General features: G+C 41.7%; 1 protein-coding gene across 1 annotated transcript; it reads left to right on the plus strand.

Moving 5' to 3' along the window:
- Nucleotides 1-2,839: 2,839 nt before the first annotated feature.
- Nucleotides 2,840-27,870, plus strand: RMND5A (required for meiotic nuclear division 5 homolog A). The gene is made up of 9 exons (XM_009098607.4): nt 2,840-3,123; nt 7,640-7,782; nt 13,866-14,000; nt 14,169-14,269; nt 18,844-19,010; nt 19,682-19,847; nt 22,338-22,440; nt 24,485-24,639; nt 26,148-27,870. The coding sequence occupies exons 1-9, from the start codon at nt 2,982-2,984 to the stop codon at nt 26,209-26,211; spliced, it is 1,176 nt and encodes a 391-aa protein (XP_009096855.2). The 5' UTR covers nt 2,840-2,981; the 3' UTR covers nt 26,212-27,870.
- The last annotated feature ends 36 nt before the right edge of the window (nt 27,871-27,906 follow it).

Genomic DNA, 27,906 nt, shown 5'->3' on the forward strand with positions numbered 1-27,906 from the left:
TTTCCTAAGAGCCAACTCTGCAAATACAATTTACTTCGATGACAGGAACTGGACCTCGATGATCTTTGTGGGTCCGTTACAACTCAGGATATTCTACAATTCTGTGAATTTCTGGGAATTCACCAGCACAGAAATTCTTGATGTGCTTCTTTATCAACACGGGTGCATCTCTACATGTTTTAGGTGTGACAGGAAACTGTGCCTCCTCGTAATTGATGTTGAATAAATAACAGAAGCTTCTATGAGAATCTCAAAGCAAGACTGCAGCAGCCCAGACATTGCTGTGTTGTAGGCAGAAGAATTTTAAATCAGATGTTTCCTGCTTTGTAGGAGTGACCAGCGGGAAGCAGATGTACCCGAGGTGTGAGTGTGTGACATAGTGACCGCTCCTGACAGCTCGGCTGAAGCCCTGGCTGTGGAACCGTGGAACCCTGGCGTGGTTCGGGTTGGGAGGCACCCCAGGGACCGTCCAGTTCCACCCCTGCCATTTGGGTGCGGCAGTCCCGGCGACCTGGTGGTGATTCACACAGGAATTCAGGCTGGACGGGAGGCTCTGAAGCCCAACCCCCTGCTCAGGGTCAGCTGTGACACCCGGGCAGGTGACCAGGGCTTTCTGCAGCCACAGCTGGAGCTGATGGTCACCGCCTGCGGGAGTTTGATCTGCCGTGTTTACACAGTGATTAACATCAGCCAGGGCAAACCAACTTACAGGAGCAGAATAAAATTATTAAAGCATCAGATAAAGACACATTTTTCCTAGGCAGTTTGGTTTTCTGTTTTTCTACAGTGAAAAACTATTTGTTGCCCCCTTGGAAAAAAACAGCTCTGTTTAACGTCCTAAATAAATAAATAAATAAATAAGGAGTCCTTGCTTGAGTGTGCTGAGATGGCCAAGGAGCCTACAGCAGAGAACTTCACAAAGTAAATCCCTCTGCTGATGACCTAAGAAACCAGAAGATAGTGTTTGTGTTAAGCATAATTTGTGATTAAATAAAGAGCAAAAACATTAAAAAGCAGGTGTTTGGGCCAAAATGTGACCAATTGCTGACACAGCACATCACACAAGTCCTCTGTTCTGGTGAGAATACCGAACTCTTGATTTTCCTGTCCTGCCCAGCACTGTGGACAGAGATGAAGCAACACTACCCCAGGCTCAGACCAAATGCTGGTTTTCCAGTTAACTTTGTCCAAATTTATTAGGAGCTTTGTTTGTACTGTGCTACACAAAACACAGAGTCCTGTGTGTCCTGGGCTACTGCCTCCGAACACCAAAGCTCATAGAGCTATCAGCATAAAATCTCAGAATGGTTTGGGTTGGAAGAGACCTTGAAGACCTTCAGTTCCAAGCCCCTGCCATGTGCAGGGACACCTTCCACGAGCCCAGGTCACTCAAAGCTCCATCCAGCCTGGCCTTGAATACTTCCAGGGATGGGGCATCCACAGCTACCCTGGGCAGCCTGTGCCAGGGCCTCACCACCCCCAAAGTAAAGAATTGTTTCTTAATATCCAATCTAAACCTTCTCTCTTTTTCTTTGTAGCCATTCCCTTGTCCTGTCACTACATGCCCCTGTCAGGCCTTGCCCCATCTTTTTTGTAAATTCCTTTCAGGTACAGGAAGGCCACAGCTGGGTCACTCAAAGCTTTCTCTCTTCCAGGCTGAACAATCCCAATTTCTCAGCCTTTCCCCACAGAAGAAGTGCTTCATCCCTCTCATCAGCTTGCTGGTCTCCTCTGAATTTGCCTGTAGCTGGTGCTAACCAAGTGCAATTTGATCTGAGCCATCTCTTTGAGCTCAGTTTTAAAAGCCGCTGCCAGTCCAATGCACTTCAGCCTTGTGAAAAATGCCAATCACTTGGTTTTAAAATTTTAAAAGTTTCATAGTAATAAAATGGTTAAAAATTGTAATAAAATTAAAGTAATAAAAATTTGGACAATTAGGATTTAGGATAATACGAGACAATAAGAACAAAGAGTTACAGACAGTCTGGGTACCTTTTTCTGGGCAAAATAAGCCCAAGGAATGTCCCACGTTAACAGAGGATTAACCCTTAAAAGCAACAGCCTGTTGCATATTCATACACCTCATCCATGATGCATGAATTCCATTCAAACACAGGATTCTGTCTGGTCAGTGTCAGCTTCTTCCTCTTAATCCTGACAGCATCGTCATGGCTGAGCAAGGCAGGAAGAAGTTCGTTTCTTCTGATGAGAGAACAATAAATTCTTTTTCTCTGAAAGATTTAGGTGTCCTGTGCCTGCTATCTGGTGCGAATACCTCACTCCTTTCTTTAAAAAAATATACCACATAGCACAGTTTCTATTTTAACATTATGTTATAACCTAAAGCTATATTTAACACACTACTTAAAAAATTAATGCAGCATAACTTCCCAATATAACACATATAACATTAATTTTAATATTTGTGAAAAGCCAATCATAAAATACGCATTTTCCACAGCCAAGAGGGACCGTCCGGGCCCCGGCGCCCCTCAGGCCTCGGCGTCGCCATGGCAACGGCGCCTCTCAGGCCCCCGCGCTGAGCTGCCTATCTCCCTGCCTGACCCGCAATAGCACCCCCGTTCCCCACGGTGACTTCTACGCGCCACCTGACCGGGAAGAGCTTCCCGATCCCCCCGGGACACCGGAAAACACGGCCCGCCCACCCCCGCCGGCGGCGCGCCAGAGCTGCCCGCCGCACCGCCTGACCGAAAATCACCGCTCCGCCCAGCACTGCGCAAAGGCCCCTCGCTGAGGCGTCCGGGGCGCTGCCTGCGCGGAGAGCCGTGAGGTCCCCGCGTGTCCGCGGCGCTGCCTGCGCGGAAGTGCGGCGGCCCGAGGCGACGGTGCCGCACGGGAGCGGGGCCGGGGCCGCCCGAGGGCCGGGGCTGGCGGGGGGCCCGGGCGGCGCGGGGGGCCCGGCCGCGGGGCAGCAGGAGGAGCAGGACGACGAGGAGGAGGAGCAGCGCGGCCCGGGCGCGATGGACCAGTGCGTGACGGTGGAGCGGGAGCTGGAGAAGGTGCTGCAGAAGTTCTCGGGATACGGACAGCTCTGCGAGCGCAGCCTGGAGGAGCTGATCCAGTACGCGGGAGGGCTGCGCAGGGAGATCCTGCAGACCGAGAGTACGTGGAGACCCCCCCCGCGCCCCCCTCTGCCGAGGGGACGCGGCCCCGCTCCTCCCTCCGGGGAGGGGAAGCCCGAAATTTGGGGCGTTGTGGGCTGGACACCCCCCTGAAAACTTCGGGCTTTGTGGGCTGGGAACCCCCCTGAGGAGAGCCTGGGCTGCAGCGACACCCCCCCATCCCGAGGGCTCTGTGCTGGGGATCTTCCCCCGCAGCCCCCGGAGCTTTGGGGCGTTGTTGACAGGGAACATTTAAAAGGTGGGAGCAGGGGAGGTTCAGGTGGGATATCACAAAAAGGTTTTTCACCCAGAGGGTGGCTGGGCACTGAACAGGCTCCCCAGGGCAGTGGTCACAGCACCGGCCTGACAGAGTTCAGGAGGTGTTGGGACAATGCTCTGAGCCCCATGGTGGCATTGTTGGGGCTGTCCTGTGCAGGGCCAGCAGCCGGACTCGATGGTTCTGGTGGGTCCCTTCCAGCTCAGCATATTCCATCGTTCTGTGATCAGTCTGGGCCCTCCCGGGCCTCTCCCGCCCCGTGTGTGCTGCTGGAGAGGTTTGTTTGTTCCCGGTCAGCAGCTCTGGCGTGACCCTGGTTTATGTTGGGTTACAGACGGGTTGGTCATCCCGGGGGAAATGCTGAGGAAATAGGGCAGAGCTGGCCTGTTTGCTTTCCCCCTCCACTCCCCGCCCCCGTTTCTTTTCTGGTTTTGTCTCTCTTTTCCTGTGTCCCTGAGTTGTGTTCCTTTGCTGTGGCCGGGTTTGGCGGTGAAGCCGCGTTCGGCAGGAGGTAAACAAGCCTTGCGTCTGTGTCACAGCTGATGCTGGGCACTGGCGAGAGCTGTAAACACGGGGCGTTTAAAGCTTGCGAAATCCCGGAGATGGAGGTAGTGCCGTGTTTGCTGGAGTGGGAGGGAATGGAGAAGCAGCTGAAGTGATTTACCCAAGGCCATGCAGGAAGCGGGTGATGGCTCAGGGATTAAAAATAGGAACTTGCAAGCTCCTGAGACCAAACTTGAGCGCAACTGTGCTGCTGCTCTGTTTTTGTTTTTGTTTGGTTGGGGGAGAACGTGTTTGCCGTGGTCCTGTGCAAATACAAGTGCAGAGCACTTGTGTGGATAATTCCAGGAACACAAGCACAAGTGTGCTGGAGCTGCTCTGTGTGTACCCAGAAGTTTCTGTAGAGAGCAAATGTGGAATTCTGATTGTGAGGCGTTTATTTGGGATGAAATAAAGTTTGATCTTTTTGGCATTGTTTTGAACTGTGTTTCAGTAAGTGTTATTTGTGCTTTTTGGTACAGCCTGGGCTGGGGCATTGAGGACAGTCACTAAAATATGTGTCTTCACAAACTGAGGTGCTGACCTTGCTGGAAAGCTATGTGTGTCACCCTCACTCTTGTGTTGGTCTTTTTTGGGTTGTAAAGGTTTGTCTGTGACATTCCTGTGGCAGCTACAGAGCCTTTACTCTCTTTGTAATGAATGGAGAAGGTTCCAGTGTGTGATTCCTTAAGGGTCCTTGTTGGGTTTGCCATCCAAGCTTGGATTTGGCACTGTCCATTGGATAATTTCAGCACTTAACAACTGATGCTGTCCCAGAGAGCACATCCCAAATTGAGCTTTCTTTTAGTAAGTGCTCTAGGATGAAGCCAGTACATTGCTAGTGTACCCTTAGACATCTAGGGCCTACAATTTTGGCATCTGAGGGTGAGCTGGATTCACAGGGGTCAAAATTCTTACTATTTTCTTTTTTCTTTAACATGTTATTTATAACTTTCTGAAAAGAACAGGTATTTTCAGCTTTTACACGTTATCTTGAAGATTTTTGAAAATGGATGGAATTGAAAGCAGCCAGACATCTTAATGTGGAAGTCTAATTCAGGGCTATGAACTGCAGAAATAGGCTCCTGGATGTAATTTCAAAGGAAAAAAGAAAGAGAAATGAAAGCCTTCACTGCTGAGGAAGAGGTTAGGACAAGATCTGAGAGCAAAGATGTATGAAAAGACCTTAACAGGCACTGGATAAAAAAGGAAGTGGGTGGTGAAGAAGAAACTATTAGAAACTGCCTTAACCTCTAAACTGGTTTCCTTCTCCCCCCTTCACAAGTGTATTAAAATGTCTTGAGCTGATTTCATGTTGAAGCCTAAGGGCAGACCAGCCCTATGCTCAGGCCTGTGAATGGGAAGACAAATTTGTTTTTCTTCTCTGTTCTCTTAATAAATCTGTCTTCCTGGAGTAGCCAAGGATTGCATATTCTTGGATGGCATAAGTGTGTCTGGCTGAGTAAACTTGGCATTGTAGTCTGCTCTGTGCTTGGTGTTTGTGGGCCAATATATTTAATTTTTAAAAAAATTGGGACTGTGCACACACACCCCAGAGGGAAGCTCTCTCTCCTGTGAACCCTGAATTGCCAGGAGGGATGGCTGCAGGCTTTCTCCTGCTGATTTAGTGCAAGTAGCTCAGAGTTTGATTGGAGCTGATAGAGAGGGGAGCAGAGGGGAAACCTTCTACAGCTCTGATGGCTTTTCCTCTGTGGACATTTTCATTGCTTTATTGGAGCTGGGTTTCTGCTACAATGTCAAGGACCAATAATTCACTTCTTTGCTTGGGGTAAAAGCAGGCACCCAAGTGGGTTGTTTGGGTTTTAGCTTAATGGCTTTCAGAAAGTGCATTTTAGCCTTTCTGTTGGTTGGGAAATGAGTATTTCCATTTTGCTTGTTGCATAATCTCTGGCTGGTCATTTTGCCATGGCAAAATTCATGAGACAGTTAAAGGTCCTTCATGTTATTTTAAGTGTTTGTCATAAAACTTAAATAGCAACTAAGAAATAGTGATTATTCTTGAAATAATTTTTGGAGATGAACTTTTTGTAATAGTTGAGTGGAATTTTCAGTTTTTATTTGGGATGCACAGAATCACTGAAGTGACTGTTTCAGTCTTATTTTTCCTCATTCATCCCCTAGAAAAAAACCCACAGAGCCCCATTAACCTTTTGCCCAGGAGATGATCCTTGGCTTCATGGGACTGCAGGGAGAAAAAAGCATGGTGAAGGTTATTTTTGTTCTTAGAACCCGTGGCTGTTGGAAAAATGCTGTGTAAACTAGCCCAGCTGGGGCTGGTGGGGCTGGGCAGGAGCTGTTTGCTGGTCACAGGGGGGTGGCTCAGTGTGTGACAGTGTCAGCAGCTGCTTTCAGAGGGTGCAAGAAAGAAGGGGCCTAGAAAAATGGCTGTGAAGTTATTATCTACTCCCTATGATTGCAGTTTTTTCTGGATTCTCTTTGCTCTCTGCAGAAACTGGGCTCTTAACATGCTGCTGAAAGCAAAGATGTGTTAAAACATGAAATCAAAAGGACCAACCTTTAAAAGTGAACACGTTTTCCATAAAATCCTTCTTCTAAAGAGATATTTTGGTGATTTTGTTTTTTCACATGAAGGCTTTGGGTCTGGAATATTAGGGAGACATTTCTGAGCTGCTCTCCCACTTAAATTAGCCTTCCCATGCAGTGGAAGGCTGCTAAGTCTGTGTCCCTAAAGGAAAAATTCTCAACTTTGAGAAAGGAGAGACCTTCAGAGGTAAGACTGGAAGGGAGATTTTTCTTATATTTTTAAATCAAAAGCAGGAAGAAAGAACTGAGGTAAAGCACCAAAAAAAGTTGTTTTTTTTCCTGACTTAAGCTTCTGAATGGTGTTTGAATCAAGACACAAAGGATGTCAGCTGTGATGTGGTCAGGGGGCTGTAAGCCTGTCCTGTTTATTATTTTCTTCACAGAGTGGGTCATATAGCAGTGAACCTGTTGGACATCAGCTAAGAAATGTCACAGTTTCTAGAGAATAAATCTCATAATAAGATCCACAGGTCCTCTGTGGACAGCTTCTCATCCATTCAGGGGAAATGGAGACTGTTCAGAGCTACTGCCACAGGTCAGGAGTAGAAGTTTCCTACAGCTCAAACACCGAGTCCAGTAGCAGTGGGTGGCTTGTAGGGCAAGAATTAACTGGGCCATCGTTAATCCACATTTGCTTGCACCCTCATTTTGCTTGCATGCTGTTGAAGTTAAACATGATGTTCTCATCTACCTTTAGGGGCTGTCTAAAAGAAAACTGATCCTGCAGTAGCTTCAGTATCCCTCTGTTATGTCCTTAGAGATTTGTGAACTGAGTGTTACTTCGAGATGTTTATTCATCTGCTGTGACTGAGACACATGAGACCTTTACATTAAATTTTTAAATTGTTGTACTTGTTCAATGTTATTGTGCACCCAGCTGGATTCCTAATTCCACAGGAGAGTTTTCATACAGGTGAATTCCTGTACATCTGCCTTCAGTTAAGCTGATCTTGCTTTCCAAATACTCTCTAGATTGCATTTCTTTAATATCGCTTTTTGTCTGTTGATGGTGTTGCATATTAAGAGATGTGATATTGCCATTTGTCTGTAACAAAGTTGGTAATTTTCATATTAAGAGATGTGATATTGCCATTTGTCTGCAACAAAGTTGGTAATTTTCCTCTCTTTTGTCTAGATCAAGATGGGGACTTGTCGGGGACAATTTCACTTGTTATGACACAGTGTTGTAAGAGAATAAAGGACACAGTCCAAAAGCTGGCCTCGGACCACAAAGACATCCACAGCAGTGTATCCAGAGTTGGAAAAGCCATTGACAAGGTATTTGTTTTGTGCTTTGACTGCATTATCACATTATAGCACAAAATTTGGATTTTTGCTACAGTTAATCTGAACTAAATACTCTGTCAGCTGCAGAAGCAAAGGCAAGCCAGTGGGCAGCACAGTACTTGCTTTCAGAGCTCACTGCAGCCAGCCTGTTCCTTCTGGGACAGCTCAAATCTCCTGATTTCTTACAGAACAGACCCTATAGATACTACAGCATGTAGAAATATATTGGTTTTTATCAGTTTGGCAAAATGTTTTCTTCAATGTCTGTCCCAGTAAGAAATACTGTTAGTTTTCATATATATGTGTATATATGTATTTCTAGCTAATTGTTACCAGCAGGTCACTCTAAAGTACCATTTTGCTGTGTAGGTGGCTGCCCCATCCCTGGAAGTGTTCAAAGGAACTATGAGCAATCTGGTCCAGTGGGAAGACTCTGTCCATGGCAGGGGGTTGAACAAGATATGTTTAAGGTTCAACCTAAAACTTTCTGTGATCCTGTAAGACCAAAGAATTTTTTAAGAAAGGCATTTTGTACCTCTTACAAGGATGTTACTGGTTTTGGGAGCTTAATTATATAGCAGTGCTCTTAATGAGCAATTGAAGAAATTCAGCATCTCACAGTCTTTGTGTCTAAATAAGATAAGGCAGCTTATCTTTGGTGCTTTACACATGAGACGTCTGAATTCCAGGTTCAGCAATAACTGGGATATGATTTTTATACCTATTTTTTAGGTAAATATGGGCAATTCTTTGAAATTACACTGAAATAGTGCTACAGGTATACTTTCAGACCGTGCTTTTCTCCCTCTCTTCTCTTATATAAAAGTTCTGTGGGCAGGGAGTCTGATACTTGCTGTTATGGACATTTTGTGATAGCTTCACATCAGATTGTGGCTCGACAGGGTCTAAACATTTGCTCAGTACACAGCACTGATTTATCCTTTGGGAATCTCATTTAAACTGTGGTAGTAATGATAATCTGCTAAAGCACAATGTAACAATAATGAGATGAAGAAACCAAGTACATAAATGCTGCATTATTAGGTAGAATGTCCATGAAACTTGTATTTTTTTGTTTATATCTGACTGACCATTGTGGAGAGTTCAAACTATGTACTAAAAACTTTAATCCACACATCACTGTTATCCAAAGCTTAAGGATGCATCTGTCTCAAATCCTTGCTGCTGTATCTAAACCAATTAACTAGAGTAAAATTCCATCCTTATTACCAGCTTGAAGCCTGAAATAAATCTATGTAATCTTTTCCTAAGTTTTTAAATTTTCCAATTCTGCTTTAGCAAGTGGACTATGTACAAATACACGTCCAGGTTTAGCCATATTTTCTTCATTTAAATCCTCTGAGGTAGAACAGCCCCAGGTTGTATGGAGACGGTGTAAGTGTTCAGTGGAAATTGGTGATGGTATTTCTTAAAGCCAAAGAAAATGCTTGCAAACATAATGAAGCTTAGGCTTGAATCTAATCTCCAAATTGCTGCTTTAGTTGTCATGGGAGTAGTTTTTCCAGTGTTCTGTCCTGCTGTTTTAAGTTCATGTAGTGTTTTTATTTGAAAAATAATAGATGCAAATAAAAGCATTTTTTAAAATTTCAGATATGTTGATTGGTAAAATAGTAGAAAGAATCCCAATAATCTGCTCTGTTCCTGTTGAATGTCAGAAGGGTTTATTTCAGTGAGGTCTTCAAAAATGAGCTCAACTGGCTGTGTGCAGTGTGCTTGTTCCTCTGGATTTCTAGTCTCACTTATTGTCTGTGGTGTTTGCATTAAAAACTTGAAAGCAGTGGGAGCTGCACAAGTCCCCAGTTCTGCTTGTAACAAAGGATGTTGTTTGATGAAGAGCACAACTTGGGATTGTCTCCTTAAATATGTCCTTGGTGGAATTTTTTTGATTTTTCCAAATATGCTAGTATCTTAAAGGGCTTGCTTTAAAATATACCCCAAGGTCTAGACCCTTTTGTCAGATGAATATGTGTAATGTTTAAATCCAGGTGAAATTCAGCATTTCCCTGAACTGTAACATGGGAAGCAAATCTTCCATATGCAGTTTCCTTGTGTGTGTGGAAAATGCACTTGGAACCTGCCAGCAAAGTCTTTGTTGGCACCAGAGTCCCAAACTGGAATTGCCCTCCCCCATCCCTTCACTATAATGTACTTAAGCTTAAACCAGTAGAAGCAATTAAGTGTAATTGATGTAATGAATTGATTCTCAACACATTCTGGTCAAAATCCTACTGCTTCCAAACTAAAACACTCATTAGAATTTAAGGAAGCCCAGCCCTTGCCTTGATTCATGAGGCTGGAGTTCTGTTTCTGTCACATATAAATCCTCACTTATTTTACAGACAGATTAACATCTCCAAAACACTGCTTATGGTCTTACTAACCCTGCATGCTCAGGCACAGATAAATGGCCTGGTTGGAGATTGGGAAATGTGCTAATACTGGTACTCATTTCATGTGACGCAGCCAAATGGTAGCTGCAGTTGCATGTAGAATCAATAGACTTCCTATTTAGCAAACCTGGATTGTGAAAGAACTTGCTGTATTATCTCCCAGTGGCAATTTCAAGTTAAATTTCTTTTTTCCCCATATTGGGGCAGGGTTATACCTACATAAAAAGTTTAGTCTGGTCAGTTTTTAAGTTACTGTAGTCCTTGCTTGTGAACTTGGCTGGGCCTAGACTTGTCTGCCTGCAGAGTTCACTCTGAGAACAGAAACCCTTAGAAGAAAATGAAGTTCAAATTTGGCATCAAATACATTAAAGTCTGAAATGCCAGAGCTTTCTGTGTTGTTTGGAAAGTTTCTCTAATAAGCTAAACCTCGTTTCATGGCAGTCCTATATAGATTGCATGCTTCTGATCCATAAAAGGCTACCCTTTCTTCCAAAGAGAATTTTTTCCTTTGAAAGGAAATGTTTGCATCCAGTGTTTTGTATTGTAGTGGCAATTGCTCACTGTTGTTCAGCAAGTTGTTATCAGGTAGCTCATTCATCAGTGTCCCCGTAAATCAGTCACTCTTTGGAATGATTTGAATTTATCTCAAAGCATGTTTGATAGGCTGGTAAATATTTTCCCTCTAGGAGCAATCTGAGTAGTGGTTAAATGCCTTCATTTAGGAAAGTAAGTGGAGTAAAGGGTAGTTCCTTCCATTTCCCCCCTGAATTTTGTATCTCTTGTAAGGCAAACGTTTTAATCCAGTCTTTGTTTTGGGAAAGCAGCCTTTTGCCTAAGTTAGTGTTCATTTCATGTAAAAACTTGTATGTGAGCCCACTGAAAACCTTTACTGAACATCATTTAATTTTGTTGCTGTGAAGAATGGGGCTACATAAATACAGAGTCTTTGCAAGTTGAACTTTCTATTATGTGTAAACAGATTGAACAGAGAAGATGAAGAAATGTTTTATTTGTATTTTGGGTAAGAATTCAGAAGGGAGGAACACACAAAGTAATCTCAGCTGAGTAGCTGAGGAATAAAACTGTCCTTAATCATCATCCTTCTTCTTATCCTGCTGTTATGAGTAACATGGAGGGTTGTATGTTACTTGAAAAGGTCCATCTTGTGTTTGTGAGCATCTTGAAGTCATCACATTCCAACAGTTATTGATAATGTGCTGTACATTGTATCATTAATATATTCAGCACATAATACTGTACATTTTGGCCCCAGGCTTGCAAATTAAGCTGTTATAAAAGATATATTCCTCAGGAATACTAACTGACACATAGGTTACTTTGTGTTTTTTGGATTTTAAGCTTTCTGGAGTTTTTAACTTGCAGAAATGCTTTTAACTGTTGAAATCTTATTAAACCCCACGTGCTGTCAGTTAGCATACTGTTAGCATTTACAAAACAAAACTGAGGGTTGTAGTCACCAGCAGATCCTTCGTGCCTGACAGTTGTGAAATATATAAGCCAAAGGCAAGTGATAATTTTTTCTGACATGTGGCAGTCACTCACTGTAATCTGTGCAGTCAGTTCCTGAAGCTCCTCGGGACCCAGAGGAGGCAGATCTTAGAATCCCACATTTAATACAGACCTCGGAATAGTTTAAAACAAACTGCAAAAAGACTATTGGAATGAGAACCTGGTCAGGACTGGATTGGTCAGAGAATGACTGAGGTCCTCAGGTTGAATGATGGGACTTGATAGCTTCTTTTATGTGACTTGGAAAGATCTAATGGTGGGGTTTTCTAAGGGCTGGTAGGTTTGCTGTTTCAAAAGAAAATGAGCAGTTTGTGAGAGCACTGAGCTAATTGGTTTCACCATCTCTGCCCGAGCAGTGAGAATGATGTGATAATGTTTGAGGCATAGGTACAGCTTCACTGGTTGGTGACTGTCCAGAACTGTACAGTTTCTGCTTAGGGGGTTGTATCATTGCTAGGATTTGGAATTGCATAAAGAATAACTTATAGTCAATTATTTTTAGATTAAAGATGATCTCCACCCTGGAAGCTAGGTAACAAATGCAAGCTTCTGCATTCTGAATCCTGTCTTATATCCTTTAGTGCTTTGTTAATGGATTTGTGTTACCTACTGGTGGTGGTTGGACACTTAGAGCAGAGTCAGCAATGGTGGTGAACCTTTAAGGATTTCAATGGTTGGCACAAATAAGAACAGTATTACTTTTAAGTTTATCAAGATACAGCTTAGAGGTGAACAGCATGACAAGGAGCTTACAGGTTAAGACATCCAAGTGAAAATGTTATTAAATGTGCAACCTGAATCAATGGCAATAGTTTAAATGCTCACCTAGCTCCACCATCTCAGAAAGGTGGAAAAGTCACTTTGCCAGACTAAGGTTAATGTTTTACTGAGAGTTTGCTGAGAGCCCTGAAGGAAGCAGTGGCTTTGGAGCTGTGTGGGCAGGGATGAAAAGGCTGTCCCTTTTTCATGATGACACAGAGCAGCATCAAAGGGGACTTAGAGGTGCTGATGAAGGAAATTAGTAAGTGGTGAGTAACAGGAAGGTGCAGTGTGAAGTTGATTTGTGCATGGGAAGATAGCTGGTACCAGCTGGGTGTTATCTGCCCTGCCTGCTGTGACAGAAGCCTGTGTTTGTGTGCGGCTAGTGTTTCCATGTTGTGCAGGGCTGTGGATCCTCACAGAGCCACAGCTCTTCTGAAGTTCCTTCTTGGGAGAGAGCTGTAGTCATCAGAGCAGGCAGCAAGCAATGCACTGGCTTCTAGACTCTTTGTTTTGCAAGAGGCTTGCTTTAAGCAGTGGATGAGGATTTTTTATTAAAATTAACCTGCTTGCCCTGATCATAAAACATGTTAGCAGTTAAAAATCCTGGTTTATATCTTGGATTAGAATAAATGTTGCTCTCCTGCTGCCAAGAGGCAAAGTGCCAAGTGTTACTGAGGAGCCAGCGTGACAATGTCTTCAGTTATTCCTGGAATATGTCCGTAGGCCACTGGCCTAAAAATACGTGGCACTGGGATCATCTGGGTTAGTTCTAAAAAATATCTATTGGATCTTCAAAGCTCATCCTGCTGTTGGGATGTTGAGGTCATCAGAGATTTGAATTTTGTTGTTTGGATGTGGGGAGAAGTGACTTTTTTGCTTTTCCAATATTGGTTAGTCCCCAGATATGTAAAAAATCCTTAAGTTAAAGCATTACTTGCAGTGTGATGTCCTACACTGACAGAGATACATTGATGACTGTCTTGATTCTAATGTAGGTGATTTTGTGTTCTGTTCTTTAAATATTTTCAGTTTTTACATATGGAAAGAGCCATTTCTGCAGATACTTCCTTCAGAAACCTCTTTATTAGTTAACTAGATTTCTTTCTAGCTAAATTTGTAATTTGTTGGTGTAATTCCTTGTAGTGAATAATATTCAGACTTGAAAGGAGCAAGCTAAAAGATTTCTTCTTCCTATACATGAGGTAATGAAGGAAGCTCACATGTATTTATTTCACTTTGGAGATAATTGAGGGCCAACTGAGTAATAGGCAGAAGGCATCAGGGTGGAGACACAGGTGTCCTGCATGATTAAAGAGAAATGATGTGGAGTGGTTTGTTCCAGCCTATTAACTGTTAATTTGTGTGTTTCAGAATTTTGACTCGGACATCAGCAGCGTGGGGATAGATGGGTGCTGGCAGGCTGACAGCCAGAGGATCCTCAATGAGGTCATGGTGGAGCACTTCTTCAGGCAGGGAATGCTGGATGTCGCTGAGGAGCTTTGTCAGGTAACAACAAGTGTGGATGTTGAAGGTTATCCACTGAGGAAAATGAAGCTTTGTCTTAGCTTCCTCCTTTGAATGTTTCAGATGAATATTTAAACTGTCAGATAACCCATTGTTTTTCATGTTTTAACTAAAAAGTGCCCCCTTTTTTTTTTTTTTTTTTCTTTTCAGGAATCTGGTTTATCAATAGATCAAAGTCAAAAAGAACCATTTGTGGAGTTAAATCGAATATTGGAAGCATTAAAAGTTAGAGTTTTGAGACCTGCTCTAGAGTGAGTCCTCTTGTTTATTTTCCTCCCTTTTTTTAAAGAATGCTTTTAACAGTTCCCCTTTTTAATACTCTCTTCAGCATATTCTGATGTGTCCCTGCTTGTCCTTTGAGAGGGGTAGTTACTGAGTGGATCTTTCCTTTTCCATCTCTTCTGTATCACTCCCCATGGGAAGTGATTAACTAAGGGTCTCTTTCTTAGATTAAGAGTTCACTTTTATCACTTGTGGTGCTGCTTTATGGAAGAAACATCACTTGGAGGAAAAGTTGTTGGCCAGTGATGGTGCTTGACCTTCTGTTGGATCATTAGTGAACGTTATTTTAAGAGGTCCCATTGTGAAGGACACCAAGACTTGTTAAAGGTGTTGGGTACCATGAAGCCTTTGGGGTGAGCAGAACTTGGCTTGGATCAAAGTTCTCACTTGTCCTTCAGTCACCCTCCCTTTCCAGACAATGGACCAGAGGGTGAGGAAAGCCTGGGGTGACAGTGTTGTTGATGAGCTGTCTCCTGAAAAAACAATAAGAAACCCCCTGAAACCCTCTCATCCTGTTTTTTTTTTTTTTTAACTTTTCTAAACTTAGATTGGTCTCAAAAGTAAGAAAAAAATCAAACCACAAAAAACAACCAACCAAACAAAACCATCTAACCAACTTTAAAGTGACCTTTCAAAAATAAAAACAGTGAAACCAAAATAAATTCAAAATTTGTCTTTCATTGTAGAGCATAGATCATATACTTGAGACAGAATTTTTTGCATTATTCAGTTAAGTACATTTTCATATTAACAACATTTTCTTTTCCCTTTTACACGAACCAACATAGGTGTGTCAATTGAGCATTTACTGGCATCTAAACTGAGGACAGGGACACTCTGATATTCAAGCCCTGGTGTTCATTGACTAAATCCTGGGTAATGCCTCTGGGTCATGCAAAGTTTGACCTAAATAGTTGGTCATTGAATCTAGTTACACAGGTGGAAAGCTGGGGTGGTTTGTTGCTGTTGAATTGGCTAATTGAAGGGAAGCAACACTGATATTACAACTGAAACAAGATTTACTGTCAGCTACTCCACATATATCTTGTAGTGCAAATAATAGCAGAGCTGTGAAGGATAATCCCTGAGGAACAGTAACTTGCTGTTATGACTGTTCCCTTGAAATCTCTAAATTCATTTCAGCTCCAGTTTGCAGTGCTTTAGGCCTTACTCATTGCTACTGAGTTGTATCATGTAGTTTCTGCAATGTGTTAAATATTTTTCAAACAAAGGAGAAGGCATGGTCATCCCTCAAAGGAATTTTTATTTTCCAGCTGAATGAGCAGACAATGGGGTGTATTGTCAGCACAGTTTGTGTGTTGGCCTACCCCTCCCCATCTTATTTCTGTGTATAATGTTTATTCTGTTTAAACCGGACAGTGCAAAAGCTGTCTGCCTCTCTTGGCTGCTGCTGGGCACAGAGGGGCCTTATTTATAATGGTGCTGCTGATGTAAAAACCATGGCTTTTGGGGAGGATGATCAACATGTGACAAAATGTCATGTTTGAGCTCTGGCTGAGGAGCTAACCAGTGCATTAACTGCCCACAGAACTGCTGATGCTTATGAAGGTATTTCCCTTTTATTTCCTGGCAGACACAAGTGTTCAGGAGGAGGGATAAAAACCAGTGCTGTGTGAATGGCTTCCATATGACAGAAAGTGGCACTGTGCTCCTTGGGCTAAAATTGGCACCAGTGAATAAAGCTTCAGCAGGAAACAGCCCCAGACTGGCCCATTGCAGGGTCAGGGTGCTGAGCTGACAGTGGTGTTGAAGCAAAGAGTCACTCAAGGATGATTAATTACAGTCTCCTGAACCAGGAAGTGGAGTGTAGCAGGTTTTATCCATGCAAAATTGTGAAAAGCTGGGATTAAAAGCCAACCAGTTTCTCTGGCTCTGCCAGCAATCTCTGCTTGTGCTCAGCTTCACTCAGTGCTGGAAAGAAAACAAACACAGGTGACTCCTGGTCACTGCCATGGGAAGGGAGTTGTCAAATTCATGACTTTTCAAAAGAACTTCAAAACCCTGCTGAGGTGATGGAAATTAGTATTTGTGTCCCCCCCCCCCCCAAAAAAAAAGACCCTAACTGTATTTGTTATCCAGGTTTTCTTTCTAATACAAATTTAAACGCTTAAAAACTTGACCTTTCAGATTTAAATAGAATGTGACTGGCCATAACTTGTTTGTTTTCCCTTGTGGGGTGTGGAAGTTGACTTTTGTAGAGGCCTATTCTGGCCTTGCACTCTGAGCTGTGTAATCTCTGTATGCTTGCAAAATCCCATTAACTTCCAGTGGCATTTCTCACTGTAGTTTGGTGATGGGAAAAGAAACCAAATTATTTTTCAGGGTGTATTCTGGCCCTTCAGAGCCCAGTCTGGGCCTCTGTGTGAGGTCCTGGTGGAAATGACTTGGAGGTTCAAAGATTTGGCTGTAATTTGGAAAAGAGATGCTCTCTTCTCTTCTGCCTGTAAACAGCAAGTTGCACAGGTCCTGGTATTTGCTGGGTCCTTGGGGTATGATTTAAACTTAATTTAAACTTCAGCAGGCTTTGTTAAATTCCTTTTAACATCTAAATCCCACGTGGGAGCTGAAGGGAGTCCTGTGTACCCGTGATTTGCAAAGTACAGTGTCAACTTTAAAAAAATTCAGATGGGTTTGAGTCTCAGAAGTGAAAATGACTGGGTGTCATTTTGAGAAGAGGTAGGAAGACAGGTGATGTGATTACTAATAATTTTGGGTAGTGGTAGAGAATATGTGGATTGAGTGTTTTAAACCTCCCTTGCTGGTTTTTTGTTTTTCTGATGGAAATAGGAACAGCGTGTCCCAGACTGAGCACCTCAGGCCTTGCCTCTGTGGTTACTTTCTTCTGATACAAATTTGTGCTGCCACTCAAAGACCTAAAAATGGAAAGCCTGCCTAAAAGCTAATTTGGAAAAATAGACTCGACCTCAGCAAGATGAAGTACTCTGTCATGTTGGTGCAAATATTGGCAGGGAGAGGATGGAGGCTCTTTTGATGCAATAGAGATTAATATCTCATTGATGGCACTGTGGACTAGTCTTAGTGTTTATTTGTAATAGATTTTGTCCTTCATCTGCTTGTTAGCCTGTGGTTGTTAACCTCAGCCTCTTGTTTTTGTAGCTGGGATTGTACTTTATTGCCATAATATCCTGTTTGAACTGTGCACACTGATCATAAAAATATGATTATACCCCCCCAGCTTATGAAACCGCCCCAAAACCCACTCAGGACCCATGGTTAGTGAGTGTGCTCTTCACTCCTTCCTGAAACTGGGGACAGTAGGGCTTGTTTTTAGTTCAAAGGCTCCATTTTTCACTGTTTCCTACTGAAAGGTTACTGTCTTCACAAAGCCTTGCCAGTGAAGTCAGACTCCTGATACTTCTACCACAACAAATTGAAAGTGGATACTTGCTCATTAATGCTACATCCTCATGCAGAAGGCTGACTTGCTTTGAAAGCCTTCCCAATACAGTAAGAATGCTTAATTTTCTCATTTTAGTATTGATTGAAAAGAAGCCTCACATACCCTGTTTTTGTTTTTTTTAAGGAACACAGACTTCCTCACTTCCTTGCTAAAAAGTGAAAAGCTTTTTGCTTAATAAGGCCCCCACAGTGAAAATTGTAGAACTAATTAACACTAATGAGAAACAGATGTACTGGAGAACGTTGAAACTTGAGGTTCTTAAGAGAAAGATTGGATTGATTTAGGCCTGATTAAATGGAATCAAGGAAAAAAAAACAGCACCAAAAAACAAGAAAGGGATGGATAAATTCTAAATAATTAAGAAAAACTTGTATAAAATGCTTTGAAAATTTCAGTTCATTTTACTCTCTGTATGTTTAAGAATTCTGTCATGTTATTTAGGAGCCAAACATTAGTGTTGTCATGATGAAAGAATCACAGAAAATGAGAAATATTTTTATTGTCCAAGTTGAAAATAACAGAGAAAGCAAAGTTTAAGCAGGGTTAAACTGATTTCCTTCCCCCACTGTGAGATCTTGATAATATCTATCTTTGAGGTCCCATAGATGCAGTTCCCCTCTCCAGGGCAACAGATGCACCCACACAAACACAGTGCTTTGGACAACATGTTTGGTGTATGAGGACTTTGGAAAATGTTCTTGGGCAAACTTCTTGACATGCAGCTGAAGAACTGTTAGTAATTGTTAAGATTCAGAGTGCTATTAATTGAAATACAATAGACTTGAGCTATTTCTGCCTTATATTGTGCCTAATTTAGTCCTGTCTTTCAACCAGTGAATGTTGAATTTTGCAGTGCTTAACCCCTACAGCAGCACCAGAATTAACATTGTCCACATTTTGTGCACCCTGTGTAGCTCCACTACTTTTTAAGGGCTTTGCCATTTTCTGTGCTCTGTAGAGGCTCTCAGAAGTTCAGGGAACAGTCACATTTTCCTTGAAATAGATGGTAGATAATAGATAATTGCAATGATTTCATGTGCTGTGGGCTGCCACTTAATTACTCTGGTGTCACGTCCCATTGTACCTCCTTGCTTCTTCCAGGTGGGCGGTATCCAACAGAGAGATGCTGATGGCACAGAACAGCTCCTTGGAATTCAAACTGCACAGATTGTATTTCATCAGTTTATTGATGGGTGGAACAGCAAATCAAAGAGAAGCACTTCAGTATGCGAAAAACTTCCAGCCCTTTGCCCTAAATCATCAGAAAGGTACATTTTGGGTCACATTAAGGGGATTTAAAGCATTGGGATATGGCACCTTGGAGTAAAACAGGTTCCAAATATGTTCTACTCCATTATTTTCAGTTGGTTGAAGGCTGCTTCTCTTTTGGATTTATCATGTATAACCCAAATCCTTACAATCAGAATTACTTTCTTTTTTCTTTTTTAAGAGGGCTCAAAATAATACCTGAATGATTGCACGTTTGCTTAAATTTAAGGGTTTTGACTCTTTAAGTAAAATGTAGATTATATCTAGAATAGGCCTGCTGCCAGAGTAAAGTGCTAAAAATGCAGAGGAATGTTCTTGGAATAGTCATCTGCTATTTTCTGCTGCGTGGGGTAATACAAAGAGAAATTAAACTTCTGAAAAATGGAGATCATGTGAGTTAAATGAACCATCTCAAGCTGAATCCAACAAAGCCTTTTTTTTTAGGGTACTGTGTGTGTCAGAAATCTTACAAAAAAAGTAAACCTGCTAGAAGCAAATTCCCAGGCAGCACACCCTGGCAGCTCCACAGCCAAAAAGTAGCAGGAGTGGAGCTCTTCTGGCTGTCATGGATGTAATTGTGTGTATCTGCCTGTTTTCCGTGTGAAATCTCCAGTTGGAGTCACAATCTCTTGCTTGTTGTACAAACTCTGCTGTTCCTGGTCCCTCCCAGATATCCAGGTTCTGATGGGCAGCCTGGTGTACCTGCGGCAAGGCATCGAGAACTCGCCGTACGTTCACCTCCTGGATGCCAACCAGTGGGCTGACATCTGTGACATCTTCACAAGGGATGCCTGTGCTCTCCTGGGCCTCTCAGTTGAATCCCCTCTCAGTGTTAGGTATGCTGCTTTTCTCTTGCTTTTGAGACCAGGTACTTCGTGGTTTGGTTCCTGTTTCTTGTTGAGGACAAAAGAAATGATTTTTGACTAGCTTGCCTTAAATACAGGGTATAGTTACAATTAGCAAGTCTGCAAAGATTAAAAACCAGAGGTTCCTGTGTGCTGGACTTTACCCTGCACCACTGCAGCTCAAGAGGAAGCATTCCTGGGTGAAATTTATCTTCCATAGTTTAGACATAACTGCTAAAGATGGGGATGGCAATCAGCCAGTTATTCCCACAACAAATGTGTGACAGCTGTCCCTGCTGTTCAGCTGAAAAATAACCCTGAAAATGTGGCCATGATTCCATCAGCATTTGATAATTTTGTTGATTTATTTTTTTTCCACACATTACTAGTCATCTTCTTAAAAGAATGCTTAACAGTTATGTTGTGGTTTCAGCTGCTAAAATTTCCAAATTGTCTGCTAGGCCTCTTTTGCAAAGAAAAAAAAGGCACTTTTAAGCTCAGTAGCTAATCTGACAAAATGCAAATCTGTAGGAGGCTGTTTGAAATGTGAAGAAAACCCAACCTAATCTCCTTCTAGCTTCTTTGAAGATAAAACAGATTAGCTGCTATTCAGCCTTTGCTTGTCAGTTCCCCCAGTACACTCCCCTGATGTTCTCATTTTCATTTAAAATGTTAAACAGAAAATAAATTATATGTATCTTTCTGGGCTGGATTTGGTACTTACCAGAAGCTTCACTGCTTTGGGTTTTTTTTTTTTTTTTTTTTTTTTTTTTTTTTTTTTTTTTTTTTTTTTTTTTTTTTTTTTTTTTTTTTTTTTTTTTGTTTTGTTTTGGCTTTATTTTTTCTTTTTACTGTTTCCATTCACTATTGTTAGACTTCTGTGCTTGGTTCAGTGCTCTCACATTGTTCAGCCTTCTGCTTTTCCTGTTTGTACCTCAGTTACAAAGTACAAGAGAAACAACAAAGGGAGCACTTCAGACTAATTGTTTTTCTACAATAAACTTTCAAGTTTCAGTTTGAGTGTGTTTTGGGTATTTAGAGCTTAAATGGTTTTTTCATCTTCCTCTTGTTTAATGCAAATAACCAGCATAGATTTTTATTGCTCATGCACTGATGCTGCAATGCAGTTTTCAGAGCGAGGTTTTTTGATGATGTGGAAAATCCCTGTTCCTGGTGTTTGGAGTGGTGGGACATTTGCTCTGCTCCTGGTGTGCAATTGATTGTGCTGAAATGTATTTACTGTATAGGTGCTATTGATGCTCTTGTCATAAACAAGACTGTTCTCAACTGGTGTGACCTTGGAGTGCTGCAGATCCTTTAGGAATTAAACAAGCTTGAAGTGAAATCCCTGCTGTAAAATATTTTGCTTTATTGAACATGAGTTGTGGGCACTTTCTTAATGCTGATTGGCTTCTCCAGTGTTTATCTAATCCTGTACAGGCCTCATGGTCTGAGTTATTATGTGGAGACAGCAGAAAAACTTCTGTGTTATGGAGGTTGTGGTTTGGGGTCTTGAAGGACTACAGGAATTTGAATTTACTATTGACTTGAGATTTTATATTCTGAAAGGGCTCTTCAGAGATATTTTTACACAAATACTATTTGTTAGACTTCTCACAGGGTGAACACAAGTTACACTCTGGGCTGCATTAACGAAAAAGCAAAGTGTAAGAGTTAAAATGGCCAGTTGGAGGTGAGAGATAATTTATTTATATATATTTATATTTTTTAGCTTAGGCAAGAGATCCACAGGTTTCAGGTAGAGGAAAGGCATGACTTATGTAGACATTAAAACTTGCACAAATAGTAAAATAATCTGCCAAAGAGAGCAGGCTGATAGCAAGGTCAAATCCTGTTTCTGTTGCTTTCCAGTACTGTCATTAGACTTAAATCTATCAATTCATCTGTTAATTCATGGAAAACTCTGTCATACTTTCTTCTGTAAAATACTGAAATGCTTCTAGATAATGTCCTTAGTTCTGGTAGTGGGTAAATCCCAGAGGAGGCTGAACTTTTTGTTGGGACACAGACTTTGGGCAGTTTTATACTGCTGTTCTTATCACAGGCCCTGGTGTCCTCCCTTTCCTTACCTACCTGCTTTTTCTACATTTCTTTTCTTGGTTTAAGGGGAAGGTGGAAAGACATGTTTCTTTACATGATAATTATATATAATTAAAGGATTATGGGTGGTGTGTATGTGTGGGTTACACGGAAACTCTTGTGCACATACTCCACCATAGCTGAGAGCAACCTCCTCCATAAACTAATGTGAGTACCTGAGGGCCCCAGACTAAAATACATGGATAACTGATAACCTGCCCCAAAACTCTTGCTTGTCTGTACTTCTAAGCTCCCTCCAGGTATAACAAGATGCAAATGAAAAAATGCAAAAATCTTGTCTCCTAGTTAACCTTTAAAATAAAAATGTGAAAAATGCTGGTTTCCTAACTCACCTCATATTAACATGTCCTTTTTCTGCAGTTTTTCAGCAGGTTGTGTAGCATTACCAGCTCTAATCAACATCAAGGCAGTAATTGAGCAAAGGCAGTGCACAGGGGTTTGGAACCAGAAGGATGAACTCCCGGTGAGTTGGGGCTGAGCTACCCCTGGGGCAGAATTCTAACAGCAAATGCTGTTTTCAGGTTTGTTTTGTGCTGCATGTTACAGGATGTTTTACATGGCCACCACCTCCAGCAGCTCTGGGACTTGGGTCTCTCTGCTGCACAGAGCCTGGGGCTCACAGACACCCCCAGACACTGAGTCAGGCAGCCACACAGGCTGCCCCTGACACAGCACTGCCCTCTGCAGCTCCCACAGAGGACTCACCTAAAACATAAGTACAGACAGCCAAGATCCCTTTCTTCTCCTTGGCTGGAAGTGATTGCCATTCACCAGTGAAAGCACAAACTCCAGATTCACAGGCAAACACATGCTCATGGATCCTCGGTTACAGCAAGGCCCTCCTAGCCCCTTTGACAGCCTTTTCCAGCTGTTCCTCTGCAGTCTTCTTCCCCTGCACTTTCCTCCTACAATTTATATAGTTCTGCTGACCCCCTCTCCTCAGAGACCCTCAGGTTTAGATTTGTATCTGTTGCAAAGTCCAGGTTTGGCTGCAGTTTCTTGATGACCTCTCAAGGTTGTTTCTTGTTATTATCTCCATTATTTTTGTCCATCAGTTTTGTACCTCTCAGTTTTATTTGTTGCCCCCCCTTTCACTTGTTATCCCCTTTCAGATTGGAAGGGTCTTTGATAAATGACCTTAGGAAAACTGATGCCCTCACCTTCCACTTACCCAGAGATGTTTCTGTATAACTGGAAAGAAAATGGATCTCACAGAGACACATTCACTTCCTCTAGCTAGGCTTGAGCTCAGTCCAGGGCTGGCTTTGCACTGTCTCTTTATCAGGCAGACAGGAGATGAAAGAATTAGTGCTGCATCTGGGGACACAGGAGTTGGGATCCAGTGCATTATGCTTCCAGCACAACTCATTTAGATCAGTTGAAATGAAGTTCAGTTGTTATGAAACCCCAGTTTCCCTTTATAGCTCTTGCTGAGCTTGTGCAGCTCTCCAGTGACCTGCTCCTGATTTGGAAAGGAAACTTACTTAGTGCAAACTGGGCATGAACTGAGTTAGCCTCTTCCACTGCAGCTGGAAGAGATTCATTTATAGAGTAAGGAGGAGTGCTGAGTTTTCTCCCAGCTGTGTTTTCTGTAATGCTGAGAGTGTAAGCTCTGAGTGTGACAGATTCCTGCCTTGCTCTCCAGCCAGGAATGAATAGCTAGGGAGCATTTGGGAAAACATTCCTGTCTGATGCAAATCAGTTAATAATGCATGTGTGTCTCCTTGCATTTTCTAAACTGAAGGGTCTCTAGTGTCTTCTGCTAAGGCAGTATGGGGGTGGGAAACCTTATTTTCCTTGTGCAAAGACAGATTAAGTAGCATGAAAAGGTCACATTGTCAGGTTTTGTTGAAGGTTAAACCTTTGAACAGAGGACTGCTCAGAGCCAGGTGAGCTCTAGTGTGATTTTTGCAGTTCTCAGTTAATTACTGGAGTCACAGACCTGTTCTTCTCTATTATACATCCCTTTTTGAAATAATTTTGTACTCATGGCAAGAGTTGTGCTGCACAAGTGTCTTCTGTGTTGGTACTGAAAATTAGTGATAGTGATATACTTCTTTATTCACATGACAGGAGGGTGTTGGCAGAGCAAATCAAGAGCTGTAGAACATAAATATAGTCAATCTAAGAGTTTTTCTCTTTTTTTAATTTCCCCCTAAAATGAAATCTATAAATTACTTTTTATTTCCTAGCCAGTGGTTTGGAGAAAGTCTTGATGGGTCACCAGCTCAGTTTTCCTGCCAGGGCATAGATCTACAACAAAACTTGCACTTGTCCCTTGGCAGAATATGCTGTTTTGTTGTGACTCCCCATCCCCAACATAAATCACCATTTTAAGATCACAATTAAGTATTTTTGGCTGGGAAATTGTCAGGCATCCTCACAATGGATTTTGTTGCTTTCACAGCTGAATTGTGAAATCTGTTAAGTAACTGCCATGACCTAAAGGGATTTTATCTGGAAATGTAATTTCCCAAGATAAATTTTTATGTTTATTTCTTTCACAGATTGAAGTGGACCTTGGTAAAAAGTGCTGGTATCATTCAATATTTGCCTGTCCCATTCTTCGTCAGCAAACAACAGATAATAATCCACCTATGAAATTAGTCTGTGGTCATATTATATCCAGAGATGCTTTGAATAAAATGTTTAATGGCAGCAAGTAAGTACAATCCTTTTATTTCAAATGACATACAGACAAGGACACATCTTTAGACTAGAATACTGTGTTTTGGGAAAACTGAGTCCATAATTATGTGATTGGTGGAAGCTTGTTAGTCTTGGAGAATGGTTTGAAAGCTGGATAAGCTGGGTTGGTGCACTGGAGAAAAGCATAATAAACCCTCTGATGTTGTTGAAAGTGAGCTTGCATGAAGGAATGCAGTGAGCAGAGTAATTTTTCATGTTGTTGCCACCATTGTGTTGTCTTAAATTCAAACTGGAAGGCTTTACACACACAGTTTTTCCTTGGGAGCAAGGTTAGTAATGCATGAAAAATCTCTTAAAAAATAAAATTAAAACTCTAGGGGAAATATGGCGTAGTAATTGAGTAAGGAGGGGAATTATAACTGTGGAAATACTCCTCCTTAGATAATCTGTGGGGTACTTCAGGCTTTTGGGGAGAAGGAAATGGGAGAGAGAAATCTCAACAGATTTTCTTGAGGAAGAGCAGTGGTTATTTGGATTGAATATATACAGCTTCTGTGGAGGCTGTCAGCTTAATATAGAGCTCTAAGTCATTCTGGGAAATCCAGTGTGAAAATAACTGAGGCTGTGAATGAAAATGTTGAGTGATGTTTGCATTCTGTGTCCTGTTAGAAAAGCCTTAAGGGATGCCTTTGTGGGTGACTTTGGGTGACTTTAGCCATTTGAAGCTGTAAACTTGCTGCTGCATCATTCCTGTCCCTGATCACTCATCCCTGGTGCTTTCATTGATCAGTGTTACTGACAGCACAGCTCTGACCATTAACTCTGGGGGGGTGGGTGGGGGAAGAAGGTAAAATGCCCTAACATAGGAGACGGGCGGGGGCAGAATGGATCAATGCTTCAGAGTAGAATCAATTTCTTCAAAAAGAAGAAATACCATAAGTAGGTGGGATTGTATGAGAGACCTCAACAGGGAGACCAGGGTGACCTTTCAGTCATAGCCTGCAGGAGCTGATCTAAGTGGGTTGGAAAATCACAGCATTTTGGGAACCAGACACGAAAATGAACTGGATATTGAGGAAGCCAAAGTGAAAGCTACCAGCTGATTTAAAATTACTGCAAGGCCAGGCTGGATGGGGCTCTAGGAAACCTGCTCTAGTGGAGTGTGTCCCTGCCCATGGCAGCAGGGTTGGAATGGGATGGTCCTTAAGGTCCCTTCCAACCCAAACCATTCTGTGATTCTAAAATGCAGCAAGCAAATCCAGAAGTGGAAATAATAACTACAGAGAAATTGCTCTTTATGATAATCTAATAATTCAGGGGCATGTAGGTGAAAAGTGAGAGACTATAACTAGAAGGAGAAGCATGCTAAGTTCTCTCTCAGCTAAAGGTGGCTTTTCATGGAGGCAAGTAAAGTGTTGTGGCTTAAGAGTGCAGTTTCCTGGTGCAGGGGGAAAACTGAGTACCTTTAATGCTCTGTTGTCACATATTGCCCCAATTCTAACACGTTTTCTTTGTCCCCAGATTAAAATGCCCCTATTGTCCAATGGAACAGAGCCCTGGAGATGCCAAACAGATATTTTTCTGAAGAAAAGTTACATTATGCAGTTTGTAAGTGACACTCTGGATTTCAGGTGCATTTCAGGAGAAGTAAAACACTCTTGTTCCCTTTTATGCAGCAGACTGAGGACTCCTATGTTTGTATAAGCTAATGCTACAGAAACTTTGCCAACATTTAGTATATACATACCAAGTGGAAATGCTACAGAAATATTATTACCATAGGGCTCTACTATACTCTTGGTCTCCATACCTGATCAAGTTACTACACCAGCAGTTGTCATTCAATGCAGGTTTTTGTACTTAATTATATGGTGACTTTTTACTTTTTAAAAGCAGAAATTGATCACCCCCATTTGTTTAATATTCTTCCTGCTATTATTCTATCATTTTATTGATAACTGTCATCTTAGAGAACGTTTGTGGACAAAGTTTTATTTCCTGTAATGTGTACATAATTAAAGGTAAATACTTCAAAAAAAAAAGTTTGATAAATTGAATAGTCGTTATAAAACTTATTTGTATTTTTTTCGCTGAAAATGCTGTGATATATTCTGAGTTTTTCTTTCAAACATTTTTTCAACTTTTACATAGAATTCAAAGTAAATGTGCATATATATAAAGTATATAAAATATATAGCCCCAAGGGGCTACCTGTTGAAATCCATCACTAATTTATAAGGGTGATGTGTGGCTAAACTACTACTGGGGCAGAGAGGGAATAGGAAATTCTGTTCCTCTGGTTTCATGGTCAAGAAGCATTTGTGTAAGAGAACATTCAATAAATTCTGAAGTGGAAATGCTTTTAGTTGATGACATTTGCTCTCTGGCCTTTGTAGTCATGTTCTTTGAACTTTGTATTCAGGATTAGGCTATAAATGTCATGTTGCTGTATAGTTTAATAGTCATTATAGTGTGCTATTTATAAACAGTTATCAAAACCAAATAAATTGTAGAAGTATTCATTGTTAAATGGGGGGAAAAGCATGTTCTGATGCAATCTACTGATCACAACTCTGCACTTGGCAGAACTGGGCCCTACATCATATATTAGGAGGTAGCAAGTTTTCTGTAGCTTGAGAACACTTTGCTTCTAGCCTTGTTTTTGTAGTAGAATATTACTGCCATTGCCACTTTCTCTGCTAAATTTGTCATATTGTTGACTAGGTAAATTTGTACTCATAAAGGAGACGTAGATCACGGCAGTTAAATCTTTTTTAGTGTGCATATATTTGTATTTATTGCACTGTCCTATAGTAGGGCAAGCAGCCATAAGGCATGCAAAGCTACATGTAAAATTATATTTCTGTATTGTGTAGTTAAAAAACAGCAACCAACCAACCCCAAGCTTGTCTGGTTGAACACTGACACACTGGTTGAATGCACTAGCACAATGCACTACAGAGAAGACCGTCTTTGGGAAATCTACACCTTTTGAATTTGTCTGTCACCTGACTGGAGAGACTGAGTCGGACTCTTGTGGGATCAGTGACAATGGACAAACCTACAGAGACATTATAAAGTGAGGAACGAGTCAAGGCACACAAATTTTAAACTTCAGATGTGTTTGATACATGTGAAAAAATCCAGGTGTGTGATTTTCTGCAGAACTTACATTGTATTCACACCAAGTTCCAAACAGCCGTTACCAAGTGGTAAAATCAACAATAAACGGGTGAGGATATTATTTTCCATGTAGGTTTCCTAGTCTTGCTGAAATTGC

The sequence above is a fragment of the Serinus canaria genome, chromosome 4 (assembly GCF_022539315.1).
Source record: "Serinus canaria isolate serCan28SL12 chromosome 4, serCan2020, whole genome shotgun sequence".
Taxonomy (NCBI): Eukaryota; Metazoa; Chordata; class Aves; order Passeriformes; family Fringillidae; genus Serinus; species Serinus canaria.